Here is a 22,005-nt window from a genome sequence, read left to right on the forward strand (position 1 = left end):
TCCAAAGCGACTTACAAATTAGGACTAAATTAAGCGAGTCATCATGAAGAGGCAAAAACAACGCAAGAAGTGCTCAAAATACAAAGTTCAGGCATTATTCATAGTAGCATAAGCCCGATAAGCGAGGATTTAAAGGAAAAGGAAAGTGTTGTTGTTTTTTTTTTTCGAGGTTAAGTGCCCACGGAAGAGATGGGTTTTCAGCTGTCTTTTGAAGGTTGTCAGGGATTCTGCGTTCCGGATGAGGGTGAGGAGATCATTCCACCAGCATGGAACTGTTTATGAGAATGTTCTGGAAAGTGATTTTGTGCCTCTCTCTGTGATGGAACCACGAGACGTCGCCCTTTGACTGATCGTAGGGATGTAGGCTTGTGGGAGTGAGTGAAGGTAGGAGGGAGCTGAGCCTGTGATAGATCTGTAAGCAAGCGTCAATGCCTTGAACTTGATGCGAGCAGCGAGAGGTAGCCAGTGCAGAGAGATGAACAGAGTGACGTGGGCCCTCTTGGGCTCGTTGAAGACGAGACGAGCTGCAGCGTTCTGGATCATCTGTAGAGGTTTAGTTGCACATGATGGAAGTCCAGCCAGAAGAGCATTGCAGTAGTCAAGCCTAGAAATGACCAGGGCCTGGACGAGAAGTGTTGTTGCATGCTCAGTTAGGAAAGACCTGATCTTCCTGATGTTGTGCAGTGCAAACCTGCATGATCGGGCTGTCTTTGAAATGTGATCTGTGAAGGTCAGCTGGTCATCAAACGTTACTCCAAGATTTCTGACCGACCTTGATGGGGTGATTGATGATGAATCTAGCTGGATGGTGAAGTCGTGCTGTAGAGACGGATTGGCAGGGAGGATGAGAAGCTCAGTCTTTGCCAGGTTGAGCTGCAGGTGATGTTCCTTCATCCATGCCGAGATGTCCGCCAGACAGCTTGAGATCCGTGCAGCTACTGTGGGATCATCTGGTTGAAATGAGAGGAAGAGCTGTGTGTCATCAGCATAGCAGTGGTAGGAGAAACCATGAGCCTGTGTGATGTGTCCCAGTGATGGGGTGTAGATGGAGAAGAGGAGCGGTCCAAGCACTGAACCCTGAGGAACCCCTGTGGTCAGTTGATGTGCTTTGGATACCTCGCCTCTCCATGCGACCCTGAAGGACCTATCTGCGAGATAGGACTCAAACCAGTGGAGTGAAGTTCCTGTGATGCCCAGTGATGAGAGGCTGGACATAAGGATCTGATGATTCACAGTGTGGAAGGCAGCAGACAGATCCAGGAGAATGAGGACTGAAGATTCGGAAGCAGCTTTTGCGATCCGTAGGGCTTCTGAGCTTAAAGTGTCACGCTATTGCCATCACATTCATAATCAGATGTACGGCTGTATCATTGTCCTTTTTTGCCTATTTGATTTGAAGCAGACATGATGAAATATTTATGGTGGCTGAGAAGTGGAAAACCAAACACAATTCCAAAAACAAAATAACAATCAGAAAACACAACGACAAATCTGAAAACAAATTAGCAAGTCAGAAAACACAACGACAAGTCAGAGAAAACGGAAAAGGTAGGTTATGTGGCGAATGGAATACTGACCGCTGATTGGACGAGACATCTGTCAATCAAGACATTCAGAAAGCACAGCAGACTTCTGAAGGAGAAAGTCGATTTGCATGTGCAATGCATGTATAAATATTAGAGCTGTAGCATCTACGAGAATAATTGTTTTTTTAATGATGTGCGAGCTGACATTATTGAGTTTCTCACTCAGGCAAAAAAACAAACAAAAACACTTTTAGAATGCAGTAACGCCCCTAAAATTCCATTTATATATATATATATATAGGGAGCGCACAGATAGAATACAAATGCATACGTGTGCAAATATTACAGCATATCACAAGTGTAAACTCGTTTACAAAGGCTTCCACAGCTCCTGGACGCTGCATGTGGACGAACACCAAGAGCGCCTCGCAATAGTAGCGGTACTGCGTCCTGTCGGTGTTGGAGAGCTCTCTTCCCACCTGCAGGTCCCTCTGGATCCTCAGCACGTCAGACTTTGCCACTCTCAAAATCTTCTGGTAATTTTAATGCCAGGAGCCCTTTGAACGAACCGGCTGTTTGAATTAAACATAACAGACAAGACTATTAAAGTTATTGATAAAAATACTAAGTAAGACAAGCATTAACATTTAAGAATTTCAGCTTAAGCATTTATACAATATTTATACATGCATTGCACACATGCATTTATACATGCATTCTCCTTCAGAAGTCTGCTGTACTTTCTGAATGTCTTGATTGCATAGCTCTTACGTTTGAGGAAGATCAGACGGAGCAGCAGCAAAGGCAGCTAGTCACTCTCAAATCGACTCCCTTGGCTGGTTTGTGATAAAAATAAAAAAAAACACGTCGAAGAAGCTCTTTGACCATGGTGACCTGAGAGCGTCTGTCAGGCAGGAGCACGCAGAGCTGGTTGTAGTCCCAGGTCCTGTTGTTGCGGACCCACTGTCTGCCCGAAGCCTTGGCTATCTGGACCTCGGCTGCTCTTTCCTCAGGTGTGCTTTTCTTCATACACACCCTGGCCAGGTGAACAGAAAGGTTGTCTTGTGGCTTTTGGCACAGCAAACAGTGCACAATGGGGCGATCAGCAAACCTTCAAGACAAGATGGCATGATATAGAATAAATTATTTAAACAATGATTAAAAAGAATGAGACATGATTAAAAAAAAACTAAATATGCAACAGAACAGGGTCTGTCATGGAGCTTAGTTTCAACTTTTAAAACTTTAAAAACCCAATTACTTTGCTTTGAAACATTGTTAACATAGGTTTGTTATTTTAATTTTAAATTGGTTTGTCTTAAACCACATCAAAGGTGAGATAAAACCCCAAATTCAAATGTAACCACAATGACTTCTGACCTAAACTGATTATTCTTAAATAAAATAATTATCCAAATGAAGGAAACATCCTCTGAAGGAAACACAAATAACACAAGCAAATACAGTTAAGAAACAAAAAAACAAGCCTTACCCTCTTCTGAGATTACTCAGCCATTGCAACAGCAGTCAAACAAAAGTATCCAATAAAGTTAAAGTATGATTCCTGATGGAAAGACCACACAGTGTTTTTGAGATGCACTCTTTTGCAACTTTTCACGATCACAGGCAAAGATGATCTCCAGATGATCCTATATGACCTCTCACTCAAATCTTTGGAACAAACTGGCTATTTTTTGCCAGCAGACTAAGGTATCAGAAAGTCTTTTATTCAGAACAGCCAATCAGGTCTCAGCACACAGTGGCCCCTGCACAGGTGTGAATAGCCCCCATCATGGGTTAGGGTTAGAGGTAACCTTTAATAACCCTGAAATACTGGTTTGTATTAATATGAATGCCAGCCATTAAAAAAACAGTTTTTCAGATGACCCTAGCCCTAACGATGATGGCTCATTTTTGGCCCATTATCATCTCATCGCAGGGGCTGAGATGATTATGTAAAATAACTGCTGTAAAACGACCTCTCACTCAATTCTTTGGGGGAAACAACTAATGCTATTTTGTGCATCCAGTGTGCATGTCTTTTTACATTAAAAAAATAAATAATTCTTTGTAATTCAGTCAAATCTCAAATCTCTGCTGTGTGTGTGTGTGTGTGTGTGTGTGTGTGTGTGAGTGAGAGAGAGAGTTAGGGGAGGTGTGCATAAACAGAAGCACTTAGAGTAAGTTTAGGCTCAGATTAAAAGACAGCTAAAACAACAAAGCTGGTGGGGGCCTATACTGGTTATGTTGGAAATATATATTTTTTTAAATGAGAAGAGTAGACCATAATGATATATTACATTTTTATTAGAAATGTTTACTTTAAAAATGACAAAGTCCAAAATGTTCCAGTGGTCTCACAGCTCCAGGGCCTTCAAGGCAGTGACCCAAGCCGGAGAAGGTGCACTCTGGCTGGGCAGTGAGTTTACATTTACATTTAGTCATTTAGCAGACGCTTTTATCCAAAGCGACTTACAAAGTAGGACTAGATTAAGCGAGTCATCATGAAGAGGCAAAAACAAAAAGCAGCGCAAGAAGTGCTCCAGATACAAAGTTCAGGCATTATTCAGAGTAGCATAAGCCCGATAAGCGAGGTTTAGAGGGAAAGGGGAGGTTTTTTTTTTTTTTTATGAGGTTAAGTGCTCCCGGAAGAGATGGGTTTTCAGCTGTCTTCTGAATGTTGTCAGGGATTCTGCATTCCGGATGAGGGTGGGGAGAGCGTTCCACCAACATGGAGTTATAAATGGAGTTATAAAAAAAACAATCAGTCATCCTCCTCCTCGTCGTCTGCAAAATACTGGAGATAAATAAAAAAAAAAAAAAAAATGTGAGAGTTTGACAGCCTACATTGAATATGTGCATTACCTCATCAAAGTCGTCCTGAGGAGGAAGAACTGGAAAAGGTGGGGGTGGACGATGAGGCAAATTCGGACTGTTAGGAGGAGGAATATGACCTCCTCCTAATATGAACTCCTCTGAAGAGGAAGTGTGCTCGCTGTCCTGCAAAATAACACAATACAACATCTGTCCAACTGCACATCATACAATAATATCTGTGTAAGCTTGCGCTCGATCGGCCCAAAACCGGCATCCGACCAGCGCGGTCGAGTCTTACCGTGTTACTTTCTTTTCTCGAGGCAAAGTATTTTTTTTATTAAATCTAATACATTTGATTATGTATTCTCTCGTTATTTCATCTGACTCCATAAATGAAAAGGTTTTAATGATATCTGTGGATCATTAATTATGAGCGAATGTTTGACTACTCCTTTTAACTCTTTAATGAAAATAATGTCAAAATCAGTTAGAATAATCAAATGTAGCAATTTATTATGTCAGGTAAATGTATCATGCCAATTTCATAATCAGTTCAAAGATAATCAATACAAAACATCAAACGCTCTGAAATAGAGAGAAGAGATGTGCAACCCAACATTAAGGAATACATGAGGCTGAGAGGTCTCCCGCTCAGTCGCACGTGCAGGCTAATCTGAAGTACAGAAAAGGCCCCGAATTCCCTGCTGCATTTCATTATATAGACAAACCTTTCACATGGAAACATGTACATTTGCATTCAGAGATTGCAGCTTTTTTTTATTGGGGGGGGGGGGGGGGTTAACATCTTTATCATCTTTCTCAGATCATCCAGTTATCTTTAAAACTCTTAAAAACCTTATTACCTTTTGTTTACTTATTTGGGAATGAGACATTTGTACCAGTCGCACTGAGACATTTTAAATGACACTTTAAATGATACCATGAAAGATACTCTGTGGTAATCATTCACATTAAACTATACATTTTCTTGGGTGAATTCAGGTGATCTGAGCATGAGAGAGAGGGGGTGAGGGGAGAGGGAAGAGATGTAGATTAGGATGACTCGGAGGTGAGACTTTCGTCTCGATGGTGCACGAGAGCTAGTTCAAATGTTAATCTCCAGAGAGGTCCTTTGTCCTCTCAGGGTCTGGTCGCTTTTCAAACAGACTGTCCGGCATTTCCTAATTTCTCAATTCTTATCTGTCTAAAAACAGATGCACTGTTTAATGACAAGTGCACTCACAGTGTGGTTTATAATCTCGGTTGTTGCCTGGGGGAAGAAAAAAACATTGAAAAAATAAAATAAAACAATGAAATGTGAATTATTACCACAAGTGTCTTATTTCTATTTGCCACATCGCTAGCTCCTGACGTCACCACACCGCTGTCACTCATTATGTCTTTGTGCACACACTGAATAAAACAATATATATATATGGGATTACTATTATTAAACACAAAGAGTCTTCATGACAGATTTATTTGAAAGCCTGCATTTATTTGATCAGAAATACAGCATTCTATAAATAAGGGTGATTTTTAGCTATATAAGGCAGACAGAGAGTTTTAAAGTATATTTGGATACGTGGATATTTTATATTGATATATTTGAACTAAGTTCCATTTTTATTTATGTATTACATGTAAAGTCATAAGATTTATATGTAACTATCGTAAACTAATGTGAGGGTATAAAAATAAAAAGAACTGCATTTATTCAAAACAAAAAATCTTTTCTAACAATATAAATCTTTACTATCACTTTTTTTTTATCAATTTAACATTTACTTGCTTACTATTATTAATTTATTCCAAAAAAAGAAATAAAACAATGACTCACCCCAAACTTTTGAATGATAGTTTATAGTGTTACAAAAATGTCCTGTATTTTTGACCAAATGAATGCAGGTCTGATGACCATACTTCTTTCCAGAACATTAATAATAGTAATTAGTAAAACAAAATAAAAATAAAACCATTTACTCACCCTCAGTATAATATCCTTTTCTGACCCTGACCCTAAACTAGATTTAACCAGATTAAAGGGCAATTCACACCTCTCCATGGGGCTGGGGTAAACCATAGAAAAAAACAGTTTTTCACCTAGCCACAGGCCTAAATGGCCCATCATCACCTGCGCAGTGGTGTGTGTAACGCTGCGATCTCATTGGCTAGTTTGAAAACAGACTCAGGTTAATCTATGGGTCTGCTGAAGCCACTGTGTTAAAAAAAATTCAGTTGGAGGACATCCTTTGCACGAGTCGAACAGAGTCATCTGGAGCTCACTGCTTTTTCTAAAAGAACTTGAAATGGCTTCTGAAGGGTAAGTGATTCCTATATGTTAGGTGTATTGGGTAAAGCTGCCTTGTCTTTGTTTGTTAAAATACCTAACTGATTTTTCACTTGTACCTTTAAAGGACAAGTTAGGTATTTTACACTTAAAGCCCCGTTTACAAATCGTTTCTGATGAAATAGAACGGTTAAGATTAAAATTTGGACACATGCTGCTGGCCCGAGAATTTTAGGTTTCTTTCGCTTCACCGGATTGCACTGGAACAATCCTTCCAAAAAAACGTAACTTTCGTTTATAAAGACGTGAAACTCACCGAGTGGTCAGGGGTGTTCACTGATATGCTCACACAAAAATCGCTGCAAAAGATGCTTTCCAACAGGTTTTATCGTAGTTTTTGTCCAAGTTTTTTTTGTGGTGTGTGTTTGACCAAAACTACGATAAAACCTGTTGGAAAGCATCTTTTGCAGCGATTTTTGTGTGAGCATATCAGTGAAAGCGAAAGAAACCTAAAATTCTCCTTGTCCTTTAACATTAATGCTTTATTGGGGATACTGGTGTCTGTCAATGTTGTTGCCAGTCCAGATATCTAAAAAGTCTTAAAGGAAAACTCCGACTTTTTGGGACTTTAGCTTATTCACAGTATCCCCCAGAGTTAGATAAGTCCATATACCTTTTTCATTTCTGTGCGTTCTGTAAGTGTTATTTGACGCACCCACCGCTAGCCTAGCTTAGCACAAAGACTGGATGTAAATGGATAATGGTAGCATACTAATCCCAATAAGTGACAAAATAATGCAAACATTTTCCTATTTACATTTTCCTATTTCCATTATTTACATTCTCACTAGGCGTAGGAGCACAGCTAAATCAACAACAGGGCGTCTCGTGTGCTGCGCTAATCACTCCGCCCAAGTAGCCACTCCACCCAAGTAGCTGTGCTCCTACGCCTAGTGAGAATATAGTTCCCAGTATTTATACGATTAAAAATGGTCTCTGTCTCATATAGCCTTGTTATTTGTACACGCTGTGACTATACAGATCACAACATGTAAATAGGAAAATGTTTGCATTATTTTGTCACTTATTGGGATTAGTATGCTACCATTATCCATTTACATCCAGTCTTTATGCTAAGCTAGGCTAGCGGTGGGTGCGTCAAATAACACTTACAGAACACACAGAAATGAAAAGGGTATGTGGACTTATCTAACTCTGAAGGATACTGTGAATAAGCTAAAGTTCCAAAAAGTCGGAGTGTTCCTTTAAATATCAATAATCATTTACTAGATAAATATTATGTATTTTGTGGTTTTCTGAAGAGATAAATCAAATTTCAATCTCCCTTTGCCAATTGTGGATAGTAGTGGTGTGCGATTTTACAAAATGTTTTCTACCTGTTCAAAGACACACTAATTTTATGAATATAAAGTTAACATTATTATACTTGTATTGATTTTTCATTTAACCCCTATCCCCTTTGTTCACTTTGAGGAACAAGTTTAATGAATAAACATGTTTGAACTTTTTACATTTTGTAAAATATTTTTGTGGTTGTTTTTGCAAAGTGGTGCTTCTTTACTATGCTCATATGACACGTTGACTACATTTCATTTAACTTGTATGTAGTAAAATCACCTTTTTTTGTTTGTTTGTTCATACAGTACGTTCCACAGCAGGATTTACTTCCTCTGCCCTCACTGTAAGAAGGCGCCGCGCACTCTTCCCGGGCATCTGAGGACGTCGTGCATGCACGGAAGCTCTGAGGAGGACATCCAAGCCACTGTGATCAAGGCGAAAAAGGAAATGGCCGAATTCACCCACACCGGGCGGTTCTGGGAATACCAGAAGATTCGGGACATTTTCGGAGCGGCTGATCCTCTTGCTAGGTGTGTAGCTTATCTTTATGCCTCACTGCTTTGTCCTGTTGCAGTACAATACTCAATATTCCATCAAATGTGTGTGTATTCACTGTTTTTCTTTTCTTAGGTTGTTAGAGGAAATGGAAAAGAAGGGCTTGGTGGTGAGGAACACACCTCCACTCCTTCCTGCGCCATCTTCCGTTCCTCAGACCTCCTCGAGGGATGCTGAGAGCGAGCCACCCGTGGAGCCAAAACACGAGACAGCTTCTGAAGAGAGCTCTGGCGAATCCTATCAGAGGTAAAGTTTCACATCATCCTTCACAGAGAGCATATGCAGAGATTGGACATCATGATTACTCTTGAAAACATACAATCATTTGACCACCTGGTTTATTTTATTTTGCAGCACTGGGGGACCGAGGTGGACCTCTGATGTTCGGTTGGAAATGGTAAAAAAAGGCCTCTATAAGAAGCACTCCATCAAACACCCCTTTCTTGAGGGATTTTTCCACTATTTGCGCGTGGACTTGGGCAACAGGAGGAGCAAACAAGAGGTAATTTTAAAAGAAAAGACACGCACACGCACACACACACACAGAGAAAAATAAATAAATAAAGAAAAAAAAATAGGTTACACTTTATTTTAAGGTGTCATTGGCCGCGTTTCCATTACCCTTCAAATTGCGCAAATTGAAATTCCGAATTGAAAATACGCCCAATGGAAACACGTCAATTTCGCAGGAACTCCCATTTATTGCAAAAAAGTTTTTACGCTCGCATGAAGTGGTTTTTCAGGCAATTCGAAAAAGGAATATTTTGCAAAACTGCAATGGAAACAGTTTTTGCGCATTTACAGTCACCTGACGTAGATGACGGTGTGTGTTTGGACAGAATATGAGACAGAGTTCTTTATATGCCTGTATACGCGTAATGTACTGTCTTTATAAAGTATCTTCTTATTAAACTGTCTGTACACTTACAAAGTTCTCAATGCTTCGGTTTGCATGTAGGGACCCTCATTATGCTACCGTGTTAGTGTGAGGCTATTTTGAGTCTTGTTAGTGGTATTAACTAGCGATTTACTTTTACTTACTCTGTGCTAGAGGGCTGCATTTGGATTGAGTCCCACTGGGACTCATTTTTTAGTTATGAGACTAAAAAATTACGTTTTAGTCTCATAACATCGGTTAATGGAAATGCCGTCATTTCGCAATAGGTTTTTATCGATATTTAGAAAAAATCGTAAAAGTTTTGTGCAAATCTGTAATGGAAACGCGCCTATTGTTACAGTGTAATTACATATTTAAGTACTGTGTAATATTAAGTAATACGTGTACTTCCTGTTTTACATTCAGCCCTGTAGATTTGAATGTGTAATGTATAATTACAGGTGGAAAATGTCTCCAGGTTCATGTATTTCATGGACCCAAATGAGCCGAGCCTGTCGTTTGTTAGAGAGGTGGAGAAGGTGCGAGAGTATTTTAATGTACTCACGCACACTCAACTCTCCAAGCAGACAGTTTTCAACTACTGGAAAAGTCTCAAGAGGTCAGTGCTGTGTAACGTAACAAACACATCACGTAACTGTCAACTGATAATTATCAGAAAGGCTGTCTTCTGGCTGTAACAACCATTTCTTTCTCTCTCTTTAAGGTTCATGAAGTACATCATTACTTCCACCAGCATCCTCACCAAGGACAAAAGTCTCTTCAGTGACTGTAAATTCTTTAGCATTCCTTTGGACGGCATACGGGCTGGTATATCTAAGAAAGTCAACAAAGAGTTGACACAAAAACGGTATGTTTTTTAATGATTTTTTTCACTCCTTTTTATCTATTAAACAGAAATCGCAGGTGAGCTTATCATCTTATTTTATTTCTCAGGTACCATGGTTGCGGAAAAGAGAAGCTGCCGGGAGACTGTGTGGTTATCCTAGATGTGGCTCGTATGGATTTCCTGACGGTTATGGGGAAACTCCAGGGTCCAGAAGCCGTTTCCGGGGAGGCCCTTGATAAGAATGACTGCCTGCTGGTCCTCTATTATTTGGAGGCCATCGTTATGCTCAAGCTCCTCCAGTGGCCTGGTGTTGTTACCAACATGACCGTAAGTGTATTTTAGTAACTTTTTTTTTATTTCATCAATGCCTCCTGATCTCTTGTGGTTCACAGATGTGTGTGTGTACCTTTTGATTATTAGTAAGACCTGTCATCAAATGTGCACAACTGTGTGTTTGCAGGTTGAGGAATGGCAGGGGAGAACCCGCATACAGAACGGCTCGTGTGTGGCGGTAAAGGAGCACAAAACGGCCGCATCACAAGTCGCCCAAGTTCCTCTGACCGTTGACCAGGAACATGTACGTTTGTATTCAAAATTACACTATAACTGTGTGTGTGCATGTGTGTTTTTAAATGTATTTATCTATTTTTTCCCCAGTGGTTTGGCCTGTACTTTGACCAAATTCGGCCGGTGATGCTCCAGGGTCTCAGGTCAGGGGACGACGCGACGGCAGAGGGCCATTTTTTTGTTTCTAGCACGGGGAGGCCAATTTACAACCCCTGTAATGACCTAAAAAGACTCCATGCCAAGTAAGGGCCATTTATGCATACTTGTATAATCTTTTTACTCAATCTAAAGTACACAAATGTGCACATGGTCCGCTTGTTATTTTGCATTCTAATGTTGCCCTGTGTTCTAGATACAACATTCCAGCAGTGAGCAGCGGTGACGCCCGGATGGCCTTTGAGACGGCTGCGAAGAAACTGCCGGAGGTGGAGTGGAATACGGTGGCTCGGCTGTTGGGACACACTCCGGAAACAGCCGAGAGGCACTACCGCATGAGAACTCTTACAGACGCATTACTGGCGCTGCGTGTGGTTGAGCAGATTGCTGGAAAAACACGGTAAGCAATATGAAATCTAATGTACGAGATGATTATTATTTGTAATGTTGCTACTCAAAGCAGTCATTCATTGGCACTTTCTTTATTGTTTATTCATTGATCTTGTAGACATGGGTCTGGTGCGTCCACGAGCAGAGAAGAGAGGGTGGATGCTTTTGACACGCTGTCTTGCCCTGTGTCTCTTGACAGGCCGCCTCCAAAAACGGCACGCAGGGATCCTTATACATGTTTCGTAATGCTCCACAGGCTTCCCTAACACTGGGGCAGTGGGAGCGTTAGCAGCTGAGGGTTAGACCTGCCGTCCAACTATTTATTTGTTATTTCTGCTTTAGATTTGTTATTGTAAATAGTTCTCTTCACTATGTTTTGCTGTAATGTAACCTTTGATTAATGTTGTTAATAAAATACAATTTCCCTTAACCTATTGTTTAATTTCATTTTTTCTTTTAGTAGTACCAGTGCAATTGTTCAGTATAAATAAAGTCAAATTATTAACACTTTCCCCCACCAGCAGTTTATAAATGATACCAGTCAGTGCCAGATTTTGATCATTTGTTTATTTTATAGCAAACAAAATGCTCAACTCTTCTCCACAATGGTAACCCACTGTAATTTAAATGGTTCTAATAATTCCAGTGTAATTGAAAATTAAACACAATTGCACACTATCAAGTCCTCCCCTTTTCTAATTTCCTCAAAAAAAAAAAACATTAAAAAACACTTAATTTTAACATATGCAAAGCATGCTGGGGACTAACAGAAATAGTACATAGAATGGCAGCTAATGGGCCTTTCCAGCTGTCAAAATTTGAATTTAGTTTGGAGTTAGAATGAAAGAAAGAAATATTAGTAAGAAAGAAATAGAGTTTTAAAAGTTTGAAGTTTAAAGTAGTTTATAGATATATTAGATTTAATGGCAGCCACTCTCGCGTTCGGGCAAGGGTCCCAAAATAACTTAAAAAGAAAAGCAATGAAATCTTTTTATACTTTAAAAAAAACTACGCAACATATCAGTAAAACATCTCTGATGACTTTAGTCAGGATCAGTCTGCTGAAAATTAAGATAATGTTAATCTGAAGACTTGTCTGAAGACTAATAAAGAAAATGTGCCTTTGTCCCTTTTAAAATAAAATAAAGAATAAAAAGAATGGCCAGTGTCGGTATGCAATTATTACCAATTAAAACATCTAATGTTTCACATAATGCTAATACAATTAACTAATGTAACATAATAAATGCAAACATTAGTTGCAATTATTATCCAATTATTACCACAATCCCATAAAATCCAAATACACCGCACACCCTTGTGTCACAGCACAAGCACGTTAATGCACCCATGGGTACATGAGGGAATCCCAAAAGAGTGAGAGAGCAAAAGGAATCTGAAGCGAGCGTCCAGATACGGGCCTGAAGACGTGAGTCGCTGGTTTAAGTGAGATTTTAGCAATTCCGTACACCACTCACTCTTGCGTCACAGCGCAAGCACGTTAAATGACCCATGGGTACGCGCTGGAATCCCAAACGTGTGAGAGAGAGAAATGAATTCGAAGAAGAGGGCCAACAATGAGCCTTAGCACTCACCGTGACGATACAGGTGTTGATTTGTGTTGATTTTAAAATACTCATATTTTTGCCGCAGCGCAAGGGCGTTAAAGGGCGGTGCAAGGGCGGTGCAAAAAGCAGAGGCCTGGGGGAGGTCTGAGTCAGAGTGTGAGCGGCCGCATACCAATCGGTGCAAAAGTTGTGAAAAAGGCAAAAAGTGCGTAAAAAAGAGCACGTGGCGAATCAGTGGGGTCACGGGCGTGACACTAAGGGATCAGAATCGGTCGGGGGGGGGGGGGGGGGTTAACCACCGGGGGCTGGGGGCCGCCAAGTACCCATCGGTACGGGCCCGTGTACCCACTGGTACACAGAGGTACCCATCGGTCCCAGAGTCAGGCTCCTAAGCATGCACTGCTGGATTAATCTACCCTGATTTCTTAATTCTTCTACCAATTGCTGTAGGAATGCAGTCTGAGTATCAGGAATGGGAGCTATTGGAGAGGTATGTGATGTGGGTGTTCAACATCAGGGCTTTGCACTCTCTCAGATAGGACAGGTGAGTAAGGGTGTGGAATGTCCTTCTGAATGTCTCCCTCCGTTGGCAATTCCAACTCCTCTTGCTCTTCCTCAGACTCATCCTCTTTCCAGGGTTGATAATGAGGACCAGTACCAGAAATATCTGCAGGATGAAGCAGTTGTTGTTCTGGTGCTTCTGTTGTAGGTTGTGAAATCATCACAACGTGCGGGGAACTGGGCTTGGCGACGTGGGCGCTCATGCTGAGACAATGAGGGCAGGGAGTGACTAGACATATCCACTGATCATCAATGAGCTCCGGCTCGAAGGACCATGAAAAGGAGTAAGAGGATGCTTAGGTAGCTAAGCTTGAAGCCAACGGGGCTGTCAGTAAGAACAGGTCCAGTCTAGTCACTCAGGTGTTAAGGTCTTTATTTTCCTTCCAAATCAAGTATGTAGCAAGTTTTATGAAAAAACAAAGAAAGGAGAAAGAACTCGGTCCTCTGCACAGTGCATCCATGTGCACCAGAAGGAAAGTGCTGTGGGTACAGGTGCCGTTAATATAGTTGATAGTGTCCTAATTTCTTGAGATCAGGTGGGTGGAGCTAGAAGTTAATAGGAAAATTAACAAGCTAAGAGGGGTGTGGCACATGCTTTGCACCTTGAAGCTTAGGGACATACAACTTCTCAACAAATATACATAATAAAAAGTAGCTTTAGAAAGAAATATCTTATTTCATTCAACATAGAATTTATGACAAGTTTTATGCTACAATGACCATGATTTTTTTCAGAAGCTGCATCTGAATTGGTAATTAGATACATTTACAGACGCTTTATATGTTCAATTTATTTATAAAGCACATAATAATGCAACAGAAGTTGACCACAGTGCTGTACAAAGGGTAAGATATCAATCATAAAAACACGTTTAAATTCTAAACATTATTCTCTAGAGATTGGAGATGAAAAGTAAAGTAAATGCTTTAAATAAGAACTGGTCATGTAGACGACCCCGGTGACCTAGAAGAGTCAGTGTTAACACACGTTGGGTGTCTCTCTCACAAACATGGAGAAAGCATCTTCCAGCGAACAGACATGCAATTCCATAACAATGTTAATCTCATAAGTAAGGAATAATTGACGACAGGCCGTTGAATTATTAGAAAAATAATGCACACCCGAGGTGGTAATGCGGTCACGACGCGAAGCGGAGTACTACAGTTACCACACCTCAAAACATTGTTCAGATTATTTCATTATAACATCGTTTGTAAAGTTTTTGTCATTAAAACGCTCTTGTATGTAGGACTAATTTCTTACGCATCTAATCCAGTGCCTCCGTTGCTAATTCCAAAACGTCATTTTAGAGTTAGTAACGGAGGTTTGAGCCACTGATAGCAGACTAATGCTGGGGACACACGTCTAGCTGACACATTCTCTGACTGTTTTCATCGACTGCATATTTTAAACACCGACTTTGAACACAGACTGAACGCGCTGAACACGCGTTTGGGCATGATCAGTCATCAAATTACATTCATAACCGGCCTTAAAGTGTGTCCCCAGTTTTTAACGCAGTTATTAGAGAGAGAGATGTTGCAGTAATGAGACAGAAAAGCAGAAAAGCCTATCAATATTTTTTTTTTTTTGTTATATTATCTGCAATAATAATTTGTGCTGCAGGACTATCCATTTATTTAGCCTATATTCAGTTTAATTTTCTATTGATTATAGATAGGACTATATACTTTATTTATTCAAATTAAACTGCATGTTTCCATTGATTGTGAACTAGACATTGAAAATTCCAGATCAAGTGCATGCGGCTAAATGTTTTTTCTTGTTATGAATTTTATCCTATTTTCCGTTATTACCGTTAACTACGCGAAGTGATATGGAACTGTATTGCGGTCAAGACCTGCCTGGAACTACTTTAGCTGTGCGTTTCCCTGAAAATAATGCACACCTTAGAACGTTCGTCAACCAATCAGATTCAAACATTCAACGGCCCTGTAGTATAAGCTTGAAGAAGTCATTTAAATAATTTAATATTTATAAGGATAAACACTGATTAATAACTTGATTAAAAAATCACTCATTAAAAATCACTCAAAGGATATACATTGCAGAATCCACCCCTTCACCATCGATATTATGTAGGAACCATGAGAAAAATCAAACTTATTTACCTGTAAGTAATGGATCAGAACATTGAACTTTTATCACTTAACAGTTTCAGGCAATGCTTTTCATATGAGTGTGTATATTGGATAAACTGGTGAAACTCTTCCCACATGAAGAGCACTAGTGCAGCTTCTCTCCAATATGAACTTTCTTATGATCTTTTAAGCTTCCTGAATGAGAGAAACTCTTTCCACAGTGTGAACACTTGTACGGTTTCTCTCCAGTATGAACTCTCTTATGATCTTTCATGGTTCCCAACTGAGAGAAACTCTTTCCACAGTGTGAGCACATGTACGGTTTCTCTCCAGTATGAACTCGCTGGTGTTTTTTAAAGTTATTGAATCTAGTAAAACTCTTTCCACAAAATGAACAGACATGAGGCTTCACACCAGTGTGAAGTTTAAGATGTGTTTTAAAGTTTGATTCAAAAACAAATGTTTTCTCACACTGATCACAGCTGAATGATCTCACTCCAGAGTGGGAACGCAGATGATCTCTTAGAACGTTTTTCTGAGTGAAACTCTTTCCACACTGAGAGCATGAGAACGGTTTTTCTCCAGTGTGAATTCTCATGTGCACATTTAAGTGTCCTATCTGAAAGAAACTCTTTTCACAATGAGTGCATGAGAACGGCCTTTCTCCAGTGTGAATCCTCATGTGTATCTTAAGGTTTGTTTTATGTATGTAACTCTTTCCACACTCAGAGCAGGTGAAAGATCCTTTGACTCCAGTTTTTCCAGCACTTTTCTGTGTGAAATTCTTTTCAGTCAGTGTAATGATGTTTCCATCCTCATTTGTAAAATTATGAGGTTTACGAACCAGGTGTTGTTTGTCTTCATTCACTTCCATCAGGTCTAAAACCAACATTAAATTACCAGGGTTCAGTTAGAGACAGAAGCAATATGGATTCAAAAAGAAATTGTGCGCACATCCAGCAAAAACTTTTGGCAGGTGCTCGATCAAATAAAGCATCAAACTGAAAATAAACAAGAATCGGCACACTGCCACTTCTGCTCCCAAGGATTTATTAAAATGAACAGGTCGAAATGTTAATAAATCCTTGGGAGCAGAATTGGCAGTGTGCCGATTCTTGTTTATTTTCAGTTAGAGACAGACAAATAATAAAGAAAATCAGGGAGTCCAAATTTGGCACAATTCTAGTTTACTATTTAGTCTACTAGTGTCTAGTTTATATATATATATATTTATATGTCAGTTTTCATCTTAATGTTCCTCATCAGGCATTAAAGAGAATGAAGGAAAACACCAACCTATTTGTTCCTCTGTATCTTCATCTTTTATTCTGCAGGGTTCTTCCTTAATCTCCATCTTTATAATAGTTTGTCCGTAGTTTATCCTGGAGTAATTCCTCCTGCTTGCTTCTTCTTCTCCTGTGGGAAGATGGGAATATTCCCAGCATTTAAACTCTCATGAACGGCTGTGGGAGCTTCACTGACTGAAGGAGTGAATTGTGGTCGTTGTTGCTCATTTAGCAGATGATCATCACACTTACAATCACTCTCAATTATTCAGCTTTAATTGTTTTGATCAAACAACTATTTAGAAACAATTCAACTCCTCTAGCTGATTTTATAATGCTCTTACATTAGATATGATTTACATGCATTAAAAACTCTGTTTACCAGCTTTCATTACATAAAATGAAAACACAACTCTCATAATCTTCACAAATTGCAATGTGAAAAACCAATCAGTAACGAGTTTACGTTTCATGAGAGACTAGGTATAATAATTTATAAAGTACAAGCTTAAAGTGTCACAACATCGCAGTCACATTCATAATCAGATGTACGGCTGTATCAGTGTCCTTATTTTTCACATATATATTTCATTTTGAAGAAGTCAAGTCAAGCCATCTTTAATTATATAGTGCTTTTAACAACACAGATTGTTTCAAAGCAGCTTTAGAGTGATAATAGGACATTAAAGTAACAGAGATTGTTTTGGCTTTACAGCAGCTCTAGAATAAGGTTATTGTCCAGCTAAAGTTAGCTAAAGACCAGCTAAAGTTGATTCACTTGCGTCACAACTATTATTATTTATAAACTTAGGGGTCACTAACAAGACACCGTTCTAACAGAAAACCCTTAAGTTCTCTCTGTGCAAACTTTAAAAACGTGAATCTGTGAGAACGCTGACGGCGTGCACATGCGTATTACATGTTTAGTCTATAGGTATGCGCATTTGAATATATATGTGTGCAGGCGTGTAGTCCTTCTTTATAAACCAACCCTCAACTACTTGTCTGGCCTTAAAATTTATAATACAGAATTTTTAATCGCTTCCACGGGAAGGGAAGGAGGCCGTCACAGGGGAGAGACTAGTTGACACTTCAGGACTGCATTGTCGTCGTGTCCAGGCGCAGGTCCCTCATCAGATCTGGATACGGCCTGGATCCGGCGGACTGCAATAAACCTTGGGATAAACAGAGAGACTAATATTATAATTTTGTGAATTGGTAAGTTTCGTCAGGGCGGTAAGAAATATAGAGCTAAGTATCATCAGCATAACAGTGAAAACTAATGCCATGCTTCCTAATGATATCTCCTAAGGGTCGCATGTGTAGTGGTAGGCAACTTCAGCTACCACGCAATCTCGAACGACAATGATCGAAGGCTAATAAGCATGTGCGAGTTTTCAAGCCTGCGCCCAGTGAACTCTTGGTTCCGGAATTGACCGACAAGACTGCGCACATATAAGAGCCCAAAAGGAGACTTCGCTCAACTAGACCACATTGTCTTCAACACCAAGTGGTGGAAGTCAAAAACTGTCGCGCTTACAACACCTGCGCCATTAGATCAGACCACAAGATGGTGAGTGCCAAATTCAAACTGGCACTGAGAACAGCAAGCAGCTCATTCATCGCCAGGTGCACCTTTCAGAATGACAAGCTGAAAGACATTAACATCCAAGCAAATTTTGACCTGGAACTTCGCAATCTGGGTGGAAACGCCCAGAGCCTAATACAGCAAGAGCAGACACACTCAACACTGCACTGATAGCAGCGAGTGAAAAGGTCCTGGGCAAAAGATCGAAGTCAAAACAGCCGAGCTGCAGCAGTTCAACGTTGCAGCCAATCGCAGAAAAAGAAGTGTTGAAGTACAAATTTCAAGCGCAATCAAATGAGAGAAAAGAGAGATCAGAGGAGAAACAAGCAGTCGAGTGTCAAGACAACTTTCTAAACTGACAAAGAGGCATATTTCAACACACAACTAGAAGCTCTCGAACTGGCAAACCAAAAACACGAGCATCGCCCAATGTTGACTCAAATCGACAAAATCTTAGAGAAAACACAAATGTCTAAATGCTTGATGGCTCTCAAACAAACTCGTAGACAGGAAGCGGTGAGAGCTAGGGCTGCACGATATGAGGAAAAGCTGCGATGTGCGATAACATTGTTTAATATTGCGATGACGATATGACTTGCGATAAATATTCAAATGTGAATGTTAGCTATACTGTTCCCATGTCTTAGTGCTTTAATAGGTTATTTGCGTTATAGGTCAAACGTTTATTACCTGCCTGGTTCAGATAACACAATTTTAGCGCGATTTTGCCACGATCCGTTTGACGTAGGGTGTCGTGGAGATTCGTAAACGACAACGGGCGTCGGGACGAAAGATTTGATCGTTTTATCTCGTATAGTGTGTCATAGTGGGCGACAACCTACATCGTGTCTGTGATGCTTCAGGACATCACTACAGAAAGACTAGCATGTTTAATTTTTTAACGGTCCTCCGCGACGAGTGTCCGAGAAACAGAGTGTGTGTGCGAGCGAGTGTGTGCGCTCGAGTGCGAGTGAGCGTGTGATTGTTTGTGCGCGAGTGAGTGAGTGAGCGAGGGACAGTGAATGTGTGTGTGTGTGAGTGAGTGAGCGAGGGACAGTGAGTGTGTGTGTGTGTGTGTGTGTGTGTGTGTGTGCGTGCGCGAGTGAGTGAATGAGCGCGAGTGAGTGAGCGAGGGACAGTGAGTGTGTGTGAGCGTGTGTGTGAATTTGTGCGTGTGATGGCACGCGATGACTGGTCGGAAAGTAACGTGTAGTCTGACATGTTTCTTGTCCATGACACGACAAGATTTTAGGAGTCAAAATCGTGTAATCTGACACCGTGACTATATGGTAACAGACACAAAAATCTTGTAACCTGAACCAGGCGTTATTCATCGCGTCAGGCTGTCTGTTGCAATGTGTTCATCGCGCGAGTTCATATCGCGATGACAATGAAAATTCGATGTATCGTTCAGCCCTAGTGAAAGCGATTTAACATCTTAAGCAGAACAAGCCGATTATGCAATGACGGCAGAAGTCCTCAAAGACGGTGGCAAAATAGCCAAAGAATCTAGATCCGAACGCAAGCTTAACGATTTAGCATTTGCCGACGATATTTCACTCCTGGAAAATGATCTCACCAGGGCACAACAACAGCTCACCCAACTACATCAATAAGCTGGCACAGTCAGACTAGAATTAAACGAGGAGAAGACTGTCCAAGTGCAAATGAATGCTTCCAGTGAAAATGAACAACTTCTACTAATCAACAGAAAGGACGTTGAAATCGTCTACATATTTAAGTATCTTGGATCCTACATCATATCGACAGAGAAAGACGTCAAAAATCATATCTCTCTCGCATGGGTGGCCTTTACCACCTGACCCAAGCCAACAATAGAATTCAGGACTTGGCTCTTTAATGCAACTTTCTAACGAAAGCTCTAGAGCAGTGGTCGGGAACCTATGGCTCGCGAGCCACATCTGGCTCTTTGGCAAAAATCATGTGGCTCGCGAGGTCTCTCACCCTTTACCAACAAACCATCGATGAAACAATTAAGACACATCAACAGAGATTGGCTCTCTGTAGAAAAGGCAGCCAATTACAATTCCCTTGTTGTAGTACAGCCTACTGAAGTTAATATAAAGTCAAGTCAAGTCAAGTCAAGTCATCTTCATTTATATAGCGCTTTTAACAATGTAGATTGTTTCAAAGCAGCTTTACAGAGATAAACATAATTTATGGTAACAGAGATTGTTTTGGCTTTATAGCGGTTCTTTAGTAAAGTTATTTTCCAGCTAAGGTTAGTTATGATTGATTCGCTTCCGTCGCAACAATCATTTGTTATTAAATTAGGGGCCGCTAAGACGACACAATTCTCTCTACATAGACTTTAAACGCGAACCTGTGAGAAACACTGATGGCGTTCACATGCGCATTAAGAATTGGTTCTATAGTTATGTGCGTTTGAATATATGTACGCAGGTTTGTAATTCCCTACAAACCAAGCCTAAACAAAGTACTGGTGTTTCCTTAATTTTTGAAACAGAATTTTATTTTATTTTATCAATTCGGGGTAGATACGCGAATTGAGTTTCCCGACAACTGTAGAGTGGTAAAGGGATCCTCCATAGGGAGAGACTAGTTGGCACTTCAGCACTGCGTTGTCATCGGGTCCAGGCGAAGGTCCTTCATCAGATCTGGATACGGCCTGGATCCGGCAGGCTGCGGGAAAACCTCGGGATAAACACAGACACTAAAATTAGCGTAGATGCCATTCTTCTTATGATGTAACGAGTACATCAGGATTTATGGGAAGTGTTCCCGGTTCCGGCTGGCCTAAACTATGCAGCCTAACATTGAATTATAGAAGTCTATAATGTATTGTGTGAAAGCTAGGTCAAAGAGATGTGTTTTTAGTCTAGCTTTGAACTGACAGAGTGTGTCTGCTTCCCGGACAATGGTAGGAAGGCTGTTCCAAAGTTTTGGTGCTAAATAGGAGAAGGATCTACCGCCAGCAATCGATTTTGATATTCTAGGTATTATCAACTGGCCGGAATTTTGAGATCGCAATAGACGTGAAGGACTATAATGCGTTAAGAGCTCGCTCAAGTTCTGCGGAGCTAAACCATTTAGTGCTTTGTACGTAATCGGCAATATTTTAAAATTGATGCGATGTTTAATAGGGAGCCAGTGCAGTGTTGACAGAACCGGGCTAATATGGTCATACTTCCTGGTTCTAGTAAGAACTCGAGCTGCTGCGTTTTGAACTAGCTGTAGTTTGTTTATTAAGCGTGCAGGGCAACCACCCAGTAGAGCATTACAATAATCTAGCCTTGAGGTCATGAACGCATGAACTAATTGTTCTGCATTTGTCAATGAGAGCATATGGCGTAATTTAGCTATATTTTAAGATGGAAAAATGCAGTTTTACAGATACTGGACATGTGACTTTCAAATGAAAGATTGGTATCAAAGAGCACACCCAGGTTCATAACCGACGACGAAGACTCGACAGAGCAGCCATCAAGTGTTACACAGTATTCTAGGTTATTACGTGAGGAAGTTTTTTGTCC

General features: G+C 40.4%; 1 protein-coding gene across 6 annotated transcripts in view; it reads right to left on the reverse strand.

Annotated features, from left to right (window-relative positions):
• Positions 1-3,816: 3,816 nt before the first annotated feature.
• The window catches only part of LOC308705866 (uncharacterized protein), a 30,871-nt gene continuing 12,682 nt past the window's right edge, over positions 3,817-22,005 (reverse strand). The window contains exons 3-6 of one of the 6 annotated variants that reach the window (XM_081391146.1): positions 16,913-17,032; positions 8,272-8,784; positions 4,392-4,526; positions 4,156-4,313 (exon numbers count right to left, since the gene is read on the reverse strand). In XM_081391146.1, coding sequence (XP_081247272.1) covers positions 8,627-8,784; positions 16,913-17,032 — 278 coding nt within the window. In that variant the 3' untranslated portion in view covers positions 4,156-4,313; positions 4,392-4,526; positions 8,272-8,626. Of the gene's footprint in view, positions 4,527-8,271; positions 8,785-13,870; positions 16,496-16,912; positions 18,078-22,005 lie in introns of those variants that run through there. The other 5 variants (XM_081391145.1, XM_081391147.1, XR_014031971.1 and 2 more) reach the window with 5 other exon arrangements.

This window comes from Scardinius erythrophthalmus (assembly GCF_964197995.2).
Source record: "Scardinius erythrophthalmus genome assembly, chromosome: 17".
Lineage (NCBI taxonomy): Eukaryota > Metazoa > Chordata > Actinopteri > Cypriniformes > Leuciscidae > Scardinius > Scardinius erythrophthalmus.